The sequence below is a fragment of the Lontra canadensis genome, unplaced genomic scaffold (genome assembly GCF_010015895.1).
Source record: "Lontra canadensis isolate GAN:19392208 unplaced genomic scaffold, GSC_riverotter_1.0 scaffold52, whole genome shotgun sequence".
Classification (NCBI taxonomy): domain Eukaryota; kingdom Metazoa; phylum Chordata; class Mammalia; order Carnivora; family Mustelidae; genus Lontra; species Lontra canadensis.
The window spans coordinates 1,113,510-1,130,560 of record NW_022631046.1 but is presented as its reverse complement, the minus strand read 5'-3'; the positions used below and the strand labels follow the sequence as shown (position 1 = coordinate 1,130,560).

At 35.0% G+C, this 17,051-nt stretch overlaps 1 protein-coding gene across 3 annotated transcripts in view; it reads left to right on the top strand.

Annotated features, from left to right (window-relative positions):
* The window catches only part of SLC6A15 (solute carrier family 6 member 15), a 44,344-nt gene that overhangs the window by 5,866 nt on the left and 21,427 nt on the right, over positions 1-17,051 (top strand). For all 3 annotated transcript variants that reach the window (XM_032874160.1, XM_032874158.1, XM_032874159.1), the window contains exon 2: positions 13,682-14,154. In XM_032874160.1, coding sequence (XP_032730051.1) covers positions 13,866-14,154 — 289 coding nt within the window. In that variant the 5' untranslated portion in view covers positions 13,682-13,865. The remainder of the gene's footprint in view (positions 1-13,681; positions 14,155-17,051) is intronic.

Here is a 17,051-nt window from a genome sequence, read left to right as displayed (position 1 = left end):
TATGCAGTGACGTCTCATTGTAGTTTTAATTAGCATTTCCTTAATGGCTAATAATGTTGAACTTCATCTCATGTGCTCATTGGCCATCCAGATATCATATTTAGTGAAATGTCCCTGTTTATTTTTTATCCATCTTAAAATTATTTTTAATTGTTGAGTTTTATGAATTTTTATAGATCCTAAATACCTGCCCTTCCCCAGATACGTGGTCTACAAATGCTTTTCTTCCAGTCTTTAGCTTATTCTTTCATCCTCTTAATAGGTTCTTTCACAAAGCAAAAGTTTTTATTTTATTTTATTTTTTTTTAAGATTTTTATTTATTTGACAGACAGAGATCACAAGTAGGCAGAGAGGCAGGCAGAGAGAGAGGAGGAAGCAGGCTCCCCGCTGAGCAGAGAGCCTGATGTGGGGCTTGATCCCAGGACCCTGAGATCATGACCCGAGCCGAAGGCAGAGGCTTTAATCCACTGAGCCACCCAGGTGCCCCACAAAGCAAAAGTTTTTAATTTTGAAGTTCAGTTTACTAAACTTTGCTTTTGATGTTGTAAGCTAAGAACTTGCTCTGGATCTCAAAGTTTGTCTCCAATGGTTTATTTTTGAAAGTTTTATAGTTTTATGCCTTACCTGTAAGTCCATGATCCAGTTTGAGTTAACTGCTGTATAAGGTGTGAGATTTAGGTTGAGGTTATATTTTTGCCTAGAAATATCCAGTTATTCCAGAACCATTTGTCGAAAGGGCTGTCATTCTTTCTCCATTGAAATTACATTTGCACCTTTGTCAAAAATCAGTTGGGTGTATTTTTGTGGGTCTATTTATGAGTATTCTCTTCTGTTTCATTGATCTGTGTATCTATCCTTCTGCAAAGATAACACAGTCTTCAGTCTTTCATTGGTAAGTATAACAACTGTATGTTTTTTGCAGATGATTTTTGTAAAATTGAGAAAGTTTCCTTTTATTCCTAGTTGGGTTTTTTGGGAACATATTTAAATTACAAATGGATATTGAATTTTGTCAAAATGTCTTTTCTGTAACAATCAATATAGTCATGATTTTTTCCCCTTAGCTTGTTATGGTATATTACATTATTGATTTTGAATACTGAACCAGCCTTGTATACCTAGAATAAAGCCCATTTGGTCATGGTATATAATTCTTATTATATTTTGCTGAGTTCTCTTTTCTGATACTGTTTTGAGGAATTTTGTGTCTGTATTCATGAGGAATATAGGTTTATAGTTTTTTGTATTGTTTTTCTTCCTAGTACTGCTTCAGAGTATCAGAGTAATACTAGCTTAAGAAAATGAATGTGCAGAGCTACATTATCTTCTATTGCCTAGAAGAGGTTATGCAGACCTGGTGTTAATTCTTCTTTAAATGTTTAATAGGATTCCCTAGTGAAACTGGCGTAGAGATTTCTTTTGTGAGAATTTTAAATAATGTGCATTTAAGTTATTTAACAGATATAGAGCTGTTAGTTGATCTGATTTGGGGTAAGTTGAGGTAGTTTGTGTTTTTTGAGGAACTTGTCCGTTTTATCTAAGTTGGTAATTTATGTGTGTAGAATGTTTTGCTGTTTGTCTGTATGATCATTTTGATGTCTGTAGGTTTTGTCGTGATAGTCCCTGTTGCATTTTTGATATATAAATGCCTTAAATATAAGACTGACCACATGGAACAAGAAGAATCACTGCATGGATTTAAAAATCTAAACTACACGATTTTTACACAGGTCTAGCCTCATTATGCACAGTTCCTTGGATGATACTTTAAATTTCAGTAGAGACTTACAGTTAAATTCAATGAATATTCAATTTGTATCCCTTTTGGCAAATGTTTCAGTTATCTATTGCTGTGTACCAAATCCTCCCTGCCACTGTGTTTTTTTCAGTAGGTTCAAAACAATGGTTTATTGAGCCCCTTTACCCTCTGTTGCCTTTCTGGTATTGTAATAATTTAAAACAATAATAAATTATTATTTCTTATTATTCTTCATGTTAGCTGGGCTCAGCTAGATACCTCATCTGTTCCAGTTAGTATGTGTTAGCAGCTGGACTGGGACTAGAATGTCAGTGCCTTTGTTCTTGTGCCTAGGGCTTCAGTCAATAAGGCGCTCTCTCTCTTTCTAGCAGGGCAGATGGACTTTTATGTGTAGTGTCTGGATTCCAGAAGAGTGAAAGCAGGAAAAGCCAGGCTTCTCGAGGCCTAACCTTGGAACTTGCAGTGTCACTTCTGCCTTCTACTGATCAAGGCAATTTCCCATACTCCCAGAATTCAAATTCAAGCTCAAGTACAGCCCAGAATTAAGAGAAGAGGAAATAGATTCCACTTCCTAATGGGAGGAGTAGCAGACATGTACTGCATTGGGTGGAATTGTTAAACATGTTAATTGCTTCCAATTTCATTTTTCCTGACGTGATAATACAAATATATAAACAAATGCAATATAATATTATATGCCTCTAGTCTGCTAAAGTAGCTCCTAAAATGTTTCTACCTACTAGTTCTTGGTACTTGTAAATGTTATCTTATTTGGAAAAAGAGTCTTGGTAGACATAATCCTCTAATGAAGAGATTATCCTGGTATATTCAGATGGGACCTATATGCCATCACAGTGTCCTTATATGAAAGAGTCAAAGGGAGATCAGACACCAGAGAGGAGGAGGCAGCAGTGTGAGTGTGGAGGTGGAGATGGGAGGGATGTGGCTATTAGTAAGGGAATGCTGGCGGCCTCCAGAAGCTAGAAAAAGCAAGGAACAAACTGTCCCCTTGGTCCTCCTGAGGGAGGGACCTGCCCACACCTTGATTTTGGTTTATTAAAAGTTATTTTGTATCTTTTGTATCTCTGGTTTCCAGAGCCTTGAAAGAATTCATTTATGCTACTTGGAGCTACTAAATTTGAGGCAATTTGTTACAGAATTCTTAGGAAATGAATACAGCATCTAAATCTGAAGTGTTCTCAGTGTATTAACAAAATTTTAAGTATTTAAAATAATTTTTGTCTGTTTTTAAAATGTTTAAAAGACTTATTGAAATGCTTTATTAAGACTTAAAATCTGGGGCCCCTGGGTGGCTCAGTGGGTTAAGCCGCTGCCTTCAGCTCAGGTCGTGATCTCAGGGTCCTGGGATCAAGTCCCGCATCGGGCTCTCTGCTCGGTAGGGAGCCTGCTTCCCTCTCTCCCTCTCCGCCTGCCTCTTTGTCTACTTGTGATCTCTCTCTGTCAAATAAATAAATAAAATCTTTAAAAAAAAAAAAAGACTTAAAATCTGTCCGTGGTTCATAGAAGTCAGCAAAAAGTACATTTCACTTTATGGAAATTACTTTATGATTTTCAGATAATTACAGGCTCCCAGGAAGGCACAAAGGGAGGTCCTGTGCAGCCTTCACCTAGCTTCTCTCATTTTACAATTTTGCGTACAGTATCAATACAATATCAGTATCAGCATATTGCTATTGGTGTAATCCATAGAGTTTTTCAGATTATGCAGTCATTTTCTCTCCCTGTGTGTGTGTATATGTGTATAGTTCTTTGTAGTTTTATCAAATGTGTAGCTTCCTGTAACCCTTCACCATAATGAAGATACTAACCTGTACCATCTCACAAGATTCCCTTGTCCTTTTTAGCACACCCACCTGTCTTTCCCTACCCTCACTCCTAGCAACCATTGTTCTGTGGTTCATCTCCATCATTTCTTGAATTTCACAAATGTTATATAAATGAAATTATGCAATATGTATCTTTTTGAAATTGGCTTTTTTCCCCATGCAGCATCATTTCCTTGAGGTTCATCCAAGTTATTGCATGTGTCAGTAATTCTTTTCTAGTGCTGATAAGTCACAGTATGGATATAAACTACTACTAGTTGTTTCATCATGTCCACCCACTGAAGGACATTTAGTTTGCGGCTATTGTAAGTAACATTGATGTGAACATTTATGTACAAGTTCCTGCTTGAAAATAAGTCTTTATTTCTCTGGAGTATATGTCTAAGAGTGCAAATTGGTTGTCTATGTGCTAACTCGATTATTAGTGCTAAAAGGAACTGCCAGCTGTTTTTTAGACTGGCTGTCCTGGATATTTCTATCAGCAATATATGATTGATCTAGTGTCTTTGCATCCTCACCAACTTTTGGTGTCTTTACTTTTTAAAGTTCGTTTTTAGTTTTAGCCATCCTCATAGGTATGTTGTAGTCCACATTTTTGGGCAAAATACATAAAAGTGTAAGTTCTGACTTTGTTGTCATTTGTAAAAAAAAAAAAAAATGTTTCTCTCCTTTTGATTGGCTCTGTGATTTTTGTTATTTTTTCTCACAATGCAAACATTTTATGTAAAGGGGATATAATTTGCGGAAGAAATGTTTAGGTTGAACTCTATATTGTTGAGATTTTTTTGTGCTATTTGTCAAGATCATTATTGCAGTGTGTTATAGAATCCCTTATCTTTTTCCTCTTGGAATTATTCCATAACTAAAAACTTCTCAAGAAATGTCATTTTTTTCTTGGGTGTTGCAATATGGTTTAACATTTTGTTTGTATTCAGATAGCCTTTACTTTTTACCCTATATATAAGAATTAGAAAAATGTATTTCATTTGAATCCACAATGAAGTTCAGATTCACTGTTCATAATTGGTTAATATTTAAAGAAAATTTTATTCAGTAAAATTTGTAATTGTCCAGGTTAAGGAGGTAATTTCCTGTTCTAGTTCTTTATTATAAAATATTAAACTTTTGGCAAGTGCCAGTAATTAGCCAGTGCAGGCATGTCTCTGAGATGCAAGTGCCTACCTGTTATTTTAGGTCTTTGCATATTTTCACTGGAAATGTTAATTAGAATTTAATACAGTTTCAAAAGAGGTTGTAACAATAGTTTAAGAGCTAAAAAGTCTTGAAAGATAGAGTAAGAATTGCATAATATTTTGAGTTAGTTACATAGTGAAAATATTAGCAAGACAAAGACAAAGGCAGAGAAAGCACCTATTGTCAGTATCAGGAATAAAAAATGTGGTATGACTACAAATCCTAACAAGATAAAAAAAAAGCCCTACAGAATATTACGAATCACTTTCTACAAATTTGACAATTTAAATGAAATGGATAAATTCCTTGTAAGAAAACAGCTTACCAAAACTAACATAAGAAAGAGAAAGTCTCAGTAGCTATATAACAATGAAACAAATTGAATGTTTGTAATAAATTGAAATTTTTTTTTTTTAAAGATTTTATTTATTTATTTGACAGAGAAAGATCACAAGTAGACAGAGAGGCAGGCAGAGAGAGAGAGGGAAGCAGGCTCCCTGCTGAGCAGAGAGCCCGATGCGGGGCTCGATCCCAGGACCCTGAGATCATGACCTGAGCCGAAGGCAGAGGCTTAACCCACTGAGCCACCCAGGCGCCCAATAAATTGAATTTTTAATTAAACGTATTCTCTGAAAGAAAACTCCAGGCCCAGATGGCTTTATTGGTGAATGCTGCCAAACATTTAAGGAAGAAATAAAACTAATTCTACATGTATTTTCTCAGAAAATAAATGAGAGACCATTTTAAAATTATATTTATGAGTCCACCACAACCAGAGAAGTGAAATACAAGAAAAAATTATATGTCCATGTTCCTATGAATATAGTTGAAAAAAAATCCTTACCAAAATACTAGCAAATTGATTTTAGTAATATATTAAAAAGGTAATACATCTTGATCAGTGACGTTTATCTCATAATGAAAGACTGGTCTAAAATACAAAACCAGTTGATGTTATGTTGTATGTTAGTAGATTAAGAAGTTACATGATTATCGGGGTACCTGGGTGGCTCAGATGGTTAAGCTGCTGCTTTCAGCTCAGGTTATGATCCCAGGGTCCTGGGATCGAGTTCTGCATCAGGCTCCTTGCTCAGCAGGGAGCCTGCTTCTCCCTCTCCCTCTGCTGCTCCCCCTGCTTGTGCTCTCTCTCTTAATCTGTCAAATAAATAAATAAAATCTTAAAAAAAAAAAGAAGCTACATGATTATCTTAATAAAGGTAGAAGAGGTAGGAAATCATGTGTCAAAATTCAACAGTTAATCAGGATTTAAAAAAAAAAAAAAAAAAAAAGACCCTCACTGAACTCGGAATAAAAAGAAACTTCCCTAAACTGACAAAAGGCATCTATGAAAAAAACCCTATAATTAACATTGTCCTCAGTAAAATATTGAATACTTTCCCATTAGCACTGCAGCCTAGAGTAAGATGTCTGTTCTTAATTAACACTTTTGTTCAAAATTTTAGTGGATGTCCAAGCCAGTGTGGTAAGTCAAGAAAAAGAAATTAAAGGTAAACAATTAGAGAAATCTTAAAGATCTTCATTTACCTTTGACATACTGTGTGTCCTAAAACAACATCAGTTTGAATTAGCACTATTGCAGGATGGGAAGCTCATATTAAAAATCAACTTTTCCCAGAGACAGTTTAAAGATGATACCAAGTTCACAGAATGGAAAGCTCAAAGTTTGAAGATGTCACTGTTCCCCAAATGGGGTTATAGAATCAATGTAATCCCAGTTAAAATTCTAATAGGCCTGGGTTTTTTGGGGTAGAAATTAACAAACTAGGGGCACCTGGTGGCTCCATTGTTTAAGCATCTGCCTTCAGCTTAAGTCATGATCCTGGGGTCCTGGGATCAAGCCCCACATTGGGCTACCCATTCAGTGGGCAGTCTGCTTCTCCCTCTGCCCCTCCCCCTTCTCATGCTTGCACTTTCTCTTTTTCTCTTCCAAATAAATAAAATTTAAAAAATTAAGAATTCAAAAAAGAAATTAAAATGACTACAAAATTTATGTGGAAAGGCAAGGGGAAAAGTCTCAAAAAAGAAAAAACCATTAAAAATGGCTAGGATTGAGAAACACTGAGTTAGAAATTTATTATGTTGATTTAAAAATGTTTTGAAACTAGTTTTAAGTGTTTTAAAGTAGACTTTTTTTCTGAAAAGTTGCATATGAAGATAATTAAAGCAATACAAAAATGGGAGAATGAGAAAAATGTAAATATACGTCTAAATTAAGTAAGGTAATGTTCCCAACATTTTTTATATAAGTCCTTACACAGTAAATGAGTGGAAGGACACCAATTGTTGTAAATTTATAATAGCTGTATAATTTAGGGTACTTTGTTTGAAAGCTGTAGAAACTGATGCTGGCTAAGAGGAAAAATAAAATAAAATAAAAAATAAGATAAAATTAAAAAAGAAGAAATATTGGCAAGGCTCAGAGGCTCAAAAGAACAATGGGGTGCTTGGCAATGAGATGGAAAGGGCAAGAATGAAAATAGTTCTTAAAACTAAGAACCAGAATCCATGACTACAGTAGTAGTTACAGCCTGGGCATAATGCCTTTGGAATTGAGTGAGATGCCAACCTTTTGATTTCTTTGTTTCTGTCCCCAAGATTCAGAATCCAGAGAGGGGAATTCTAACTGGACAAGTGTAGAAGATTATTTTCAAAGGTGGTGGCAATATTTTTCTTTTCTCTCTATGTACACCTTTTGCAATTTGACTTTGTTTCTTCTTCCATCAAAAGGTAGAGTTTACCCACTCAAATCAGTCTGGACTTAGCTGTGACTCGCTTTGGCCACTGAAACATTAGCAAATGTTACACTGAGGTTTTACTAACATTTGCATCTTGGGCTTACTTCCTTTGGGTAGGGTTGGAACTCTTAGCTTATAATGTCAACAACTTGAAGCTAGCATTTGCAGAGACTACATATGGGAGAATAAAAGTGCTCTGGCTGGTAGGCTGCCTCCTGCTAGACTGTGAGTAAGACCATCTTAGCCCGTCCTTACCCAGTTGAGTTGACAGATGACTATAGTGAAGAAGGTACTTGAGTCAAGACCAGCAAAACAACTGATCATCTAAGCCTAGTTCAAATTGCAAACCCACAGAATCATAAGCAAATAAAACATTTGTTTGTTAAGCCACTAAGTTTTGAGGTAACTTGTTATGCAGCAAGAGAAAATTAGTATTAGGAAAAAAAGTGATGTTAAAACAATTTAAACATATAATATTGGCTCTAGACCTACATTATCCTTAATAATTTGCAATAAATCAGTTGTAATAGTGTACAACTGTAAGAGTGATAATAATTATAATAACAAAAGAAGGCCTATATTGAGTTCTGTCAAGGTGTTGGCATTTATCTAAGCACTTTATTATTAGATAACAAAGTAACTTAGCCAAGGTCATAAAACCATAAGTGGTAGAGCGAGCTAGGATTCGAACTCAGTCTGTTTCTAGAAACTAGATAGAGTGTGTGGCATCAATACATGTCTCTTCCCAGCAATAAATACAAATTTCTACAAGATCTCATAAAAAGTAAATAAGAAAGATTATATGAAAACGTGAAGAGGTTGGGGTCATTATCCCTTTTTTGACTCTGAGTTTTATATTTAGACAGTATCCTAAGTTGCTTCCTCATATGAAAGATGAGGATATTCTCATACTTTTATTTCTATCTTCTCCCATTTCTCCTGATTTTGTTAGTTATTTCATTTTTTGACTTATATTTTTCCCTTAAACATAATTCATTTATATTTTAAAGCTTATTTCCTGTTTAAATTAATGTTCACTTTTGTCCTTTAACATGGCTTCTCTGTTACTGAAGTCTGTACTTTGTTTTCTCTCTTGGTTAGCCACCTTTCACGATCATGTAAACTGTTCCTCTCCCTCCTCAAAGGGATCATCAGATCTCTCACAGACAAGATTATTTGCCTGTGGCATTTATAATTGGAATACAAAATAGGTGAGTATAAAAATTGGAGAGTGAGGGGGCACCTGGGTGGCTCAGTCATTAAGCATCCGCCTTCAGCTCAGATCATGATCCCAGAGTCCTGGGATTGAGCCTCACATCAGGATCTCAGCTCAGCAGGAAGCCTGCTTCTTCCTCTCCCACTCCCCCTGCTTGTGTTCTTGCTGTTGCTGTGTCTCTCTCTGTCAAATATGTAAGTAAAATCTTAAAAAAAAAAAAAAGAGATCGAGTATTTTTTTCCTTCTAGTTTTTTTAGAGGTTATTAAACATCCTGAGACGTCCTTTTATTTCCCCTTTCTACTTCTGCTTGAAATCCTTAAGAATATTTAGCCCAGTATTTTTCAGTATTCACCCTTCTGTATTATTATTATTTGAAAATATGAATCTAGGCAAAACTTCTGTTAATTTATCTTTCAGAATTTTGTGTCATATTAATTCTATTTTCTTGCTTTCCTTTCAGAGGCTGCATAAAGCCAAAAGTATAGATATAAATTTAGTTTCTCAATGGATTTGTAAAATCCAATTCTAAGTTTGTTGGATCACCTTTATCTAACTTCTATTTCCATTAGCTTTTTCTCTGAATTCCTTTAAGATATTTGACTCTTTTCATTCTTTTTGAGAAGTTTCCTGAAGTTTCTTCTCTATGTCTATGGATGTACTTGTAGCAAACTTTGTTTCTAATGTGCCTTTTATTCCTATAATGAATTTTCCCACTTCTTATCTGAATTCTGTATACATCCACCTAACTTTTTTCTTCCCAATCATCTTTTATATCTTTTCTTTGAGTTTTTTTTTTTTAAAGGGGTACTTTTTTTTTAATCTTGATTTTATTGTATCTGAGTTTTCTTTTTTTCCCTTTTTTTTTTTTTAAGATTTTATTTATTTATTTGACAGACGGAGATCACAAGTAGACAGAGAAGCAGGCAGAGAGAGAGAGGAAAGGAAACAGACTCCCTGCTGAGCAGAGAGCCTGATGTGGGGTTCAATCCCAGGACTCTGGGATCATGACCTGAGCCGAAGGCAGAGGCTTTAACCCACTGAGCCACCCAGGCACCCGTATTTCTGAATACAGGTTTTCTTAAATAAGTAACCTGTTTGAAACTCTAAAGCTATTTTTTATATTTGTCTTTTGCTTCTGTTTCTTCCCCTTTCAGCTACGACCACTCCATCTCTCTGGTTCTATAGAACCTTGTCATTCTTAGTAATTATCATTAAATGGGGAGAGTTTTATCTTGTCATACTATTTGATAAAGAAATTAGTGCCATGAAAATGGGGCCTAGATGAAGTGATCTGAGGGACTCCACATCTTCTGTTCAGATATATTCTCTGGAACAGTGGTTGTCAAAATTTTTTCAATACAGTCAGTAAATATTTTAGGCTTTGCAGTCTGTACAAAGTGACTCTGCTGTTGCAGCACAAAATTAGCTATAGAAATATGTAAATGTGTGGGTATGGCTATGTTCCAATGGAATTTTATTTATAAAATCACATAATGGGTTGTATTTAACCCATGGGTAATATTTTTTTGACCCTTGATCTTGACTGTCTGTTGCTCAGGGGTAGACAGGACGCCCTTCCCAGGTCATGATGTCGACTGCTGATGCAACTCCTAGGTGCAGATGAAGTGCAGTAGATGATAGCTTACTTCTGTTGCAGGGATGGTGGGTGCTAACTTGGCTGTGCAATTAACTTGAAACTGATTATCCTACTGCCTGTGACCTGTAAAGTACTGATGTTTTATGACCTTCCACCTCGCTTGTTTTCTGGACATTCCTGCTTCATTTCTTCTTTTCTCAAATGTAGCAATGATTAATATATTTTTGGCAGTGGTCAACCTCGCTTTTTATCGTATAGTCTACTTTTATGAACTAAGTCCTTCAAGAAAGCTTTTGGCATCATAAAAAAAAAATTTATCTTTTAGAAAAGTTGGGTCTTGAAGATGTGAAATTAATTGGGTTTCCAAACTGTTGTCTTGTATACTAACTTTTTACAAGTTACTTTACTTTTGGCTTTATGCGGCCTCTGAAAAGAAGGTCTCTGACTCAATAAGTTATAGGGATTTAGGATTAAAAAAAAAAAAATCCCCTAACAACCAAACAAGTAATAGTGCAGAATACTTGTAGATATCATACAATATTATTCTGTCCTACTTTTTGTGGTTCATTCATATGACAACAACTTTAAACCTTGAAAATGTGAAATGAGTGAAATAAAGTCCTTTTCCAGGCCGAGTTTATGGGCTAGTTAAGAAGACAGCTCTAAATAAATGCAACAATGTATTTAGCCATTTTTTAAATATGTTTCATTTTATAAATGTTACCTAGGATTATTACATTATATAATATGTATATAGAGATATGTTTTATATACTAGGTATATTTCAGGCATTTGTATCATTGTATTTAAATTTTGTTTACATTTGGCACTTTTTTGTGGAAAATACAAAATCTGGATAGTTTGGTAGAAAGTTTTTTTTTTTTTTTTTTTTTAGGATTTATTGATTGATTTGAGAGAGAGAGAGAATGAGTGCAGGGTGGGGAGGGCTAGAGGGAGTTTTAAGCAGACTCTGTGCCTAGAGCGCAGAGCCCCACATGGGGCTTGATCTTATGACCCTGAGATCATGACCTGAGCTGAAACCAAGAGTTGGACACTTAATCAGCTGTGCCATCCAGGCATCCCAGTCTGATAGAAAGGAACTTTTTTTTTTTTTTTAAGAAAGGAACTTTTAAATGTAAACTTTGCCAAAAGATATCATACGTACAATTGTATGATTATTCATTAAAAATGTAATAAAACATTCTGCAGTGTCCACAGTTGTTATTTTTCATTTCAGTTTTTTTTTTGTTTGAGTGTTTTTTGTTTTTTGCTTTTTCTGCAAAGACTAGACATTTATAGAAGAAATACTGTAGTTTATGAGATGATTTGGGGGAGGCTCATGAGTAACCCTGTCTTTTAATTTTTTTCTTTATGAAATGGTGGGTGTTTTTACTGTAAAAGCATTTCTAAACTTTGATACATTCCTTACCTTTCTATTTATATGGAAAAAGCAAAAAGAATAGCTAATAACCTTAGCTTATTGAGGAAACTAAGGTTTAGAATGATATAACTACCAGAAGTTATGCAACTAATAAATAGAAGAACTAGGACACAGCTCCAAGTTTGTCAGTTTAAAGCCAATGCTATTATCTATGTATCAGTTAAATTACTGTGCCAACAGCTTATCTTTAGATAATTGAATAAGTGTGGATCTTTACATAATTCATGTCTCACAAATTACAGTTTCCTATATGCCAGATTGTTTTCTTACAGTAAAAATTATTTGGAAAGTTAGCTTATTTCAGTCTTTCAATGGTTGTATTTATTCATTTACTCAACTAATATTTACTGAGCTCTCAGGGAAAAGAAAGCAAATTAAACAGACATAATCCCTAACCTCTTGAAGCTATTTCCACATCAAAAACTTGGTGATCTCTTCACAGTAGTCACTGTGAGAAGTTGTTACATTATTCTAGAGATGGGTCTATTATTTAAAAATTTTGCAGTGCTACTTTTTCAGAATTTCCTTTACAGCCTACCTCTTAATCTTCACCAAATCCAAAATGAAGGTTTGCTCTTAGGGTATGTATTTTAATTTGGAAACAACTAAACACCTCCAAGCCTAAAAGCAACAAATAAACTACATGGTCAAGTTAATGAATTCCTTTTTTCTTTTGCATTGAGTTACTCAGCACCCTGTCTTGTTCATTAAGATTGTGAATTAAAGTATGATGGGCTATGTCTCTGACTTTGAATATAAATCTTACACAGTTCTATCAAAGAATTCCATTTTTTTCTAGCAATAAGTGACAGAATTCTTAGGATATTATTTCTAAAGCTCCCAAGCCAGCTTTGAAGAGAAAAATTCATATGTTTGAACACTTTTTAAAATAGACAATGTCACTGGTTTGTAGACATACCCTAGACATACCCTTACTTGGTCTGTATTTGAACAGAGAAAAGGATATGAGATATAACATACAAAGATATAAAGAAAGGGAAAAATGTCAAAGTGGTTGCAGTTGGTTTTTCAGGGTCATGTGAGAGAATGTTTACACAAATAATAACGGTTACCACGTCCTGCTTCTGTTTATGGTATTGATGTTTGGTGAAGCCCCACTCCATCCCTGTCCAACAGGAATGCCGCTTTGATCCACCCTTCCTGATCTCTCGCATTCTAATGATGTTGGGTCATATAAATTATGTAACGTGGTGTAGTTATTTGGGGAGTGCCTTTCTCTCCAGTAGAGATAAGCTCCTTTACAGCTGATCACATATGATGCATTACTGTTTATATCTCTGAATTTTATCCATATTACAAATAATATCAAGTGAGTGAATTATGAATATGTGGACAGAAGAGATTCTGTGTAAGACAGATTTACAGGATGGCATGCAATTGTATATAAAATTCTTGAAGGAATAAGTCCCGTGTTAGTTAAGTATATGTTATCTACCTTGTTATTAAATGTAACTTGAAAAACAAAAGAAACAAGCAAAAAAAAATTCTAGAAGGAATAAAATGCGGGATGTGTTGTAGTCAGAGGTAAAAAGGAAGAATTAAGAAAAAAAAAAGTCAGAAAATTTTAATTACTAACAAATAGCATCTCTTAGGCACTAGAATATACCTGAGATCAAATTAGACTTATGCAAGAAGGAAGACATAGTTAAAAGAAAGTGTGTCTGAAGCACATGTGTACTTCATACTGTTTACACTTCTGGTCATATCAAGTTCTGAAGGGCAAAGGATGATCAGATGTTATACTCTGTAGAAAGAGTTTTTGTCATAAAAATTAATAATAAAGAGTTTTCAGTATTTTAAGTGTTTTTCCTCATTAAATATTATTGTTTTCAACTTAAAATTTTACAGGTACCCATAAGATACTGGACATACAGGGATCCAGGATCCATTAAGACTCTGTCACCTTGAGCCAAGGATTTATTTGATACTCCTCTCCATCTTTTATTCATATCAATTAACATATTTCAAAAAAGAATTAACACATTTACCGTTAGGGAATTTAAAACAAAAATTGTTCTACCCACATTTTCCAATGCCGAAGAATAGCAAGGTGGTAAAAAGAGAATTAGACGATGAAGTTATTGAGTCTGTTAAAGACCTTCTTTCCAATGAAGACTCAGCTGATGATGCTTTTAAGAAGAGTGAACTAATTGTTGATGTTCAAGAAGAGAAAGATATAGATGCTGAAGAAGAATCCGAAGTCGAGGATGAAAGGCCAGCTTGGAACAGTAAGCTACAGTACATCTTGGCCCAAGTTGGATTTTCTGTAGGTTTAGGAAATGTGTGGCGATTCCCATACCTATGTCAGAAGAATGGAGGCGGTAAGTTTTGGGGTTGTTTTTGTTTTTGTTTTTTTGTTTCTGTTGTTAAGTGATACATTGCTGAATAAATCGCAATTGACTGTCTTGAATAGCTCGTGTTGTTTCTGCAGCCTCATTATTTCAGAAGCCACGGATTCCACTGTAAAGCCAGGGAGATTCCTTTGTTGGAAGTGAGCTCAATTCTGTTTTCAGATTAGGTTTCCGTAGAAGCAGATGGCTTGTTATGAATACTCAAAGATTGCTTGAGGGTAATACATTCTCAGATTCTTTCTGTGGATGCTATTAAACATTGCTAAATTACTGACCTTTCTAACAAAAATGTTAGAGGCATCCCTTGTGCCTGTCAGTTATTCTCTTTGGCAAAAAAACCAAAGTTTCCGGTATAAGACAGTACTGGTGAAATAAGTCAGAAAGAGTGCTCTCTCCACAATTTATTAACTCTGAATTTTAAATTATTTCACTTTTCAAAAACAAAAATTGCATATAATTTGGAATAATTATGGTGTTGAAATGCTGACCAGAACTTTGTAGATCCCAGGAGAAGGGATTTAACCAGATAATTAATGTAATGCCAGACATTCTTCACCCTTAGATATGATATATATTTGATTTCTAATGCTGCAGTATTTGGGGACAATGCTTAGTTTCAAAGAAAACTTCAAAGAAATTAGCATCCTTAATTTCATTTGTTTTAAAGATTTTATTTATTTATTTGAAGGAGAGAGAAAAAGCAGGAGAGAGCGAGGGGGTGGGGCTGAGAGAGAGGGAGAAACAGACTCCCCACAGAGCAGGGAGCCCAAATCCATGCGGAGGCTCCATCCCAGCACTGGGATTACAACCTGTGCCAAAGGCAGATGCTTAACCCATTGAGCCACCCAGGCACCCCCACCCTTAATTTTAAACAAAAATATCTCCCATTAACATAACATTCTAGTTTTTTGGATTTTTGCATATAACCAGTAATGGTTATTTAGCAAAAATTATCTTAAATATCAGAAAAAAAGCATCTACAAAGGAATGGATTGTTCAGGTAGGACACAGGCTCTATAGTACACCAAAGTCAAGTAATGTTAACTAACATTTGGGTTGAACTTTGTTACCTATATATAGGAGACTATTAAATGGAAACTATTAAAATAATAGTTTTATTGGAAACTATTAAAATAAATGTGGTCAAAAATTAAGTATTATATTAACTGCATTTCAGCACACAAAGGGTAGAAAGAATATTTTGGTATTTGATTCCAGTTTGTGACAGTTTTGTTGACTGGCCAAAGACATGGTTTTATATTTGATGTACAAATCAAATGAAATAAGTATAATCATACGTGAAAATTCTTTTTAGAGTATGAGATAAAAAGCTGAGGTGTTCTGATGACAAAATATGTTAAAGATCTTGTTTAGTTTATTCAGTTTGGCACAAAACAGCAGGTTTGGAAAAAGTTGCCTGTTTGATGAATCTGTCTGAGAGGTAAAAATCAATACAGGAAGTCTGTGATACACTACGCATCCTTCCACCTACGCTGGAAGCTCCTTGCTAGTCACTAACACTACATATGAATTATTTATCAAATCAGCTATAAGCAGCTACATACTACCCTGCTTTTTGTTTCTCAGGAACCAGCCCATTTGCCAAGACTAGCAGAAGATGAATTCTGATTTTTAAGCCTTTCACCTCATGAGCCTTACTGGCCAGACTGTTAAGGAAGAAGGCTGTCTTGGTGAAGTCACCTTGCCTTCCATTTAATACCATTTTTGTCTAGGGAGAACTCAAAGGATTTCATATTTAGAAATTAGTCATTAACAAAAATTGCTCCTCCTCATTTTCATATGTAGAAAGAGTCAAAATGTTCTTCCTACTATTGTTTCCTCCCGTTTAATCACAAATACTAGACAGTGATGTTATGAGATGCCAGTGGAATTTATTGTTTCAAAATGACATCAGGGAACAAAAGTCTGTACCCAACATGCAGTATAGCATTGAGCCTTCCAGATATTTGAGTAGTGTTTTCTGGCTGTTTAGTCAAATAGCCTCAGACTCACTTGAATCTCATTTGTCACTTGAATCTCATTTGTCACTTGAGGCACTTCATGAGTAATACAACTAAAAAGTGGTAGACCCAGGCGCCTGAGTGGTTCAGTCAGTTGGCTGTGTGCCTTCAGCTCAGGTCATGATCCCAGGGTCCTAGGATCGAGTCCCACATTGGAATCCCTCCTCAGCATGGTCTGCGTCTCCCTCTACCCCTCCCCCTGGCTCATGCTCTTTCTCTCTCTCTTTCTTAAATAAATAAAGTAAAAAAAAAAAAAAAAAAATAGACCAAACATGAGTTGATTTGTCCGAAGATATTAAACTTAAAAGTACAATGGTTAAACTTAATAAGTAGTGTAATATAGAAACCACCAGCCCAAGTTTTGAATTCAATTTGGCCTTGTAGCCTGGCTCTTCCCAATACTAGCCATGTGACCTTTTACAAGTTAACTTACTTCTTCCGGTTTAGTTCCCACACCTGTAAAATGATAATAATGGTACTTAACCCACTGGATTCTTGTAAGTACATGTAACATCCTTAGAAATATGAGTGGCAAATAGTAAATGCTCAGTTATATCTTAGATATGATGTTTTTATTTCTTTAGTTTAATTATTTAATTATGACTATTTTTAATATGGGGGCTAATAGTAATTTGAGTTAGAAGGGAAAGCTAAGCATCTAACAACATGCCATGCACACGTCACTGAGGAAAGATTCCCAGTGAATCTAGTTTTAATTCATTCTGTCTCTACTCATTCACACATACGTAAATTAATTCACATTCTAGGATTAGGTGCATGGATTAAAATGCACTTTCAGTCCTTTGGGAAACATTTTCAGATCATTAGCACCAATGTTCCTAATCT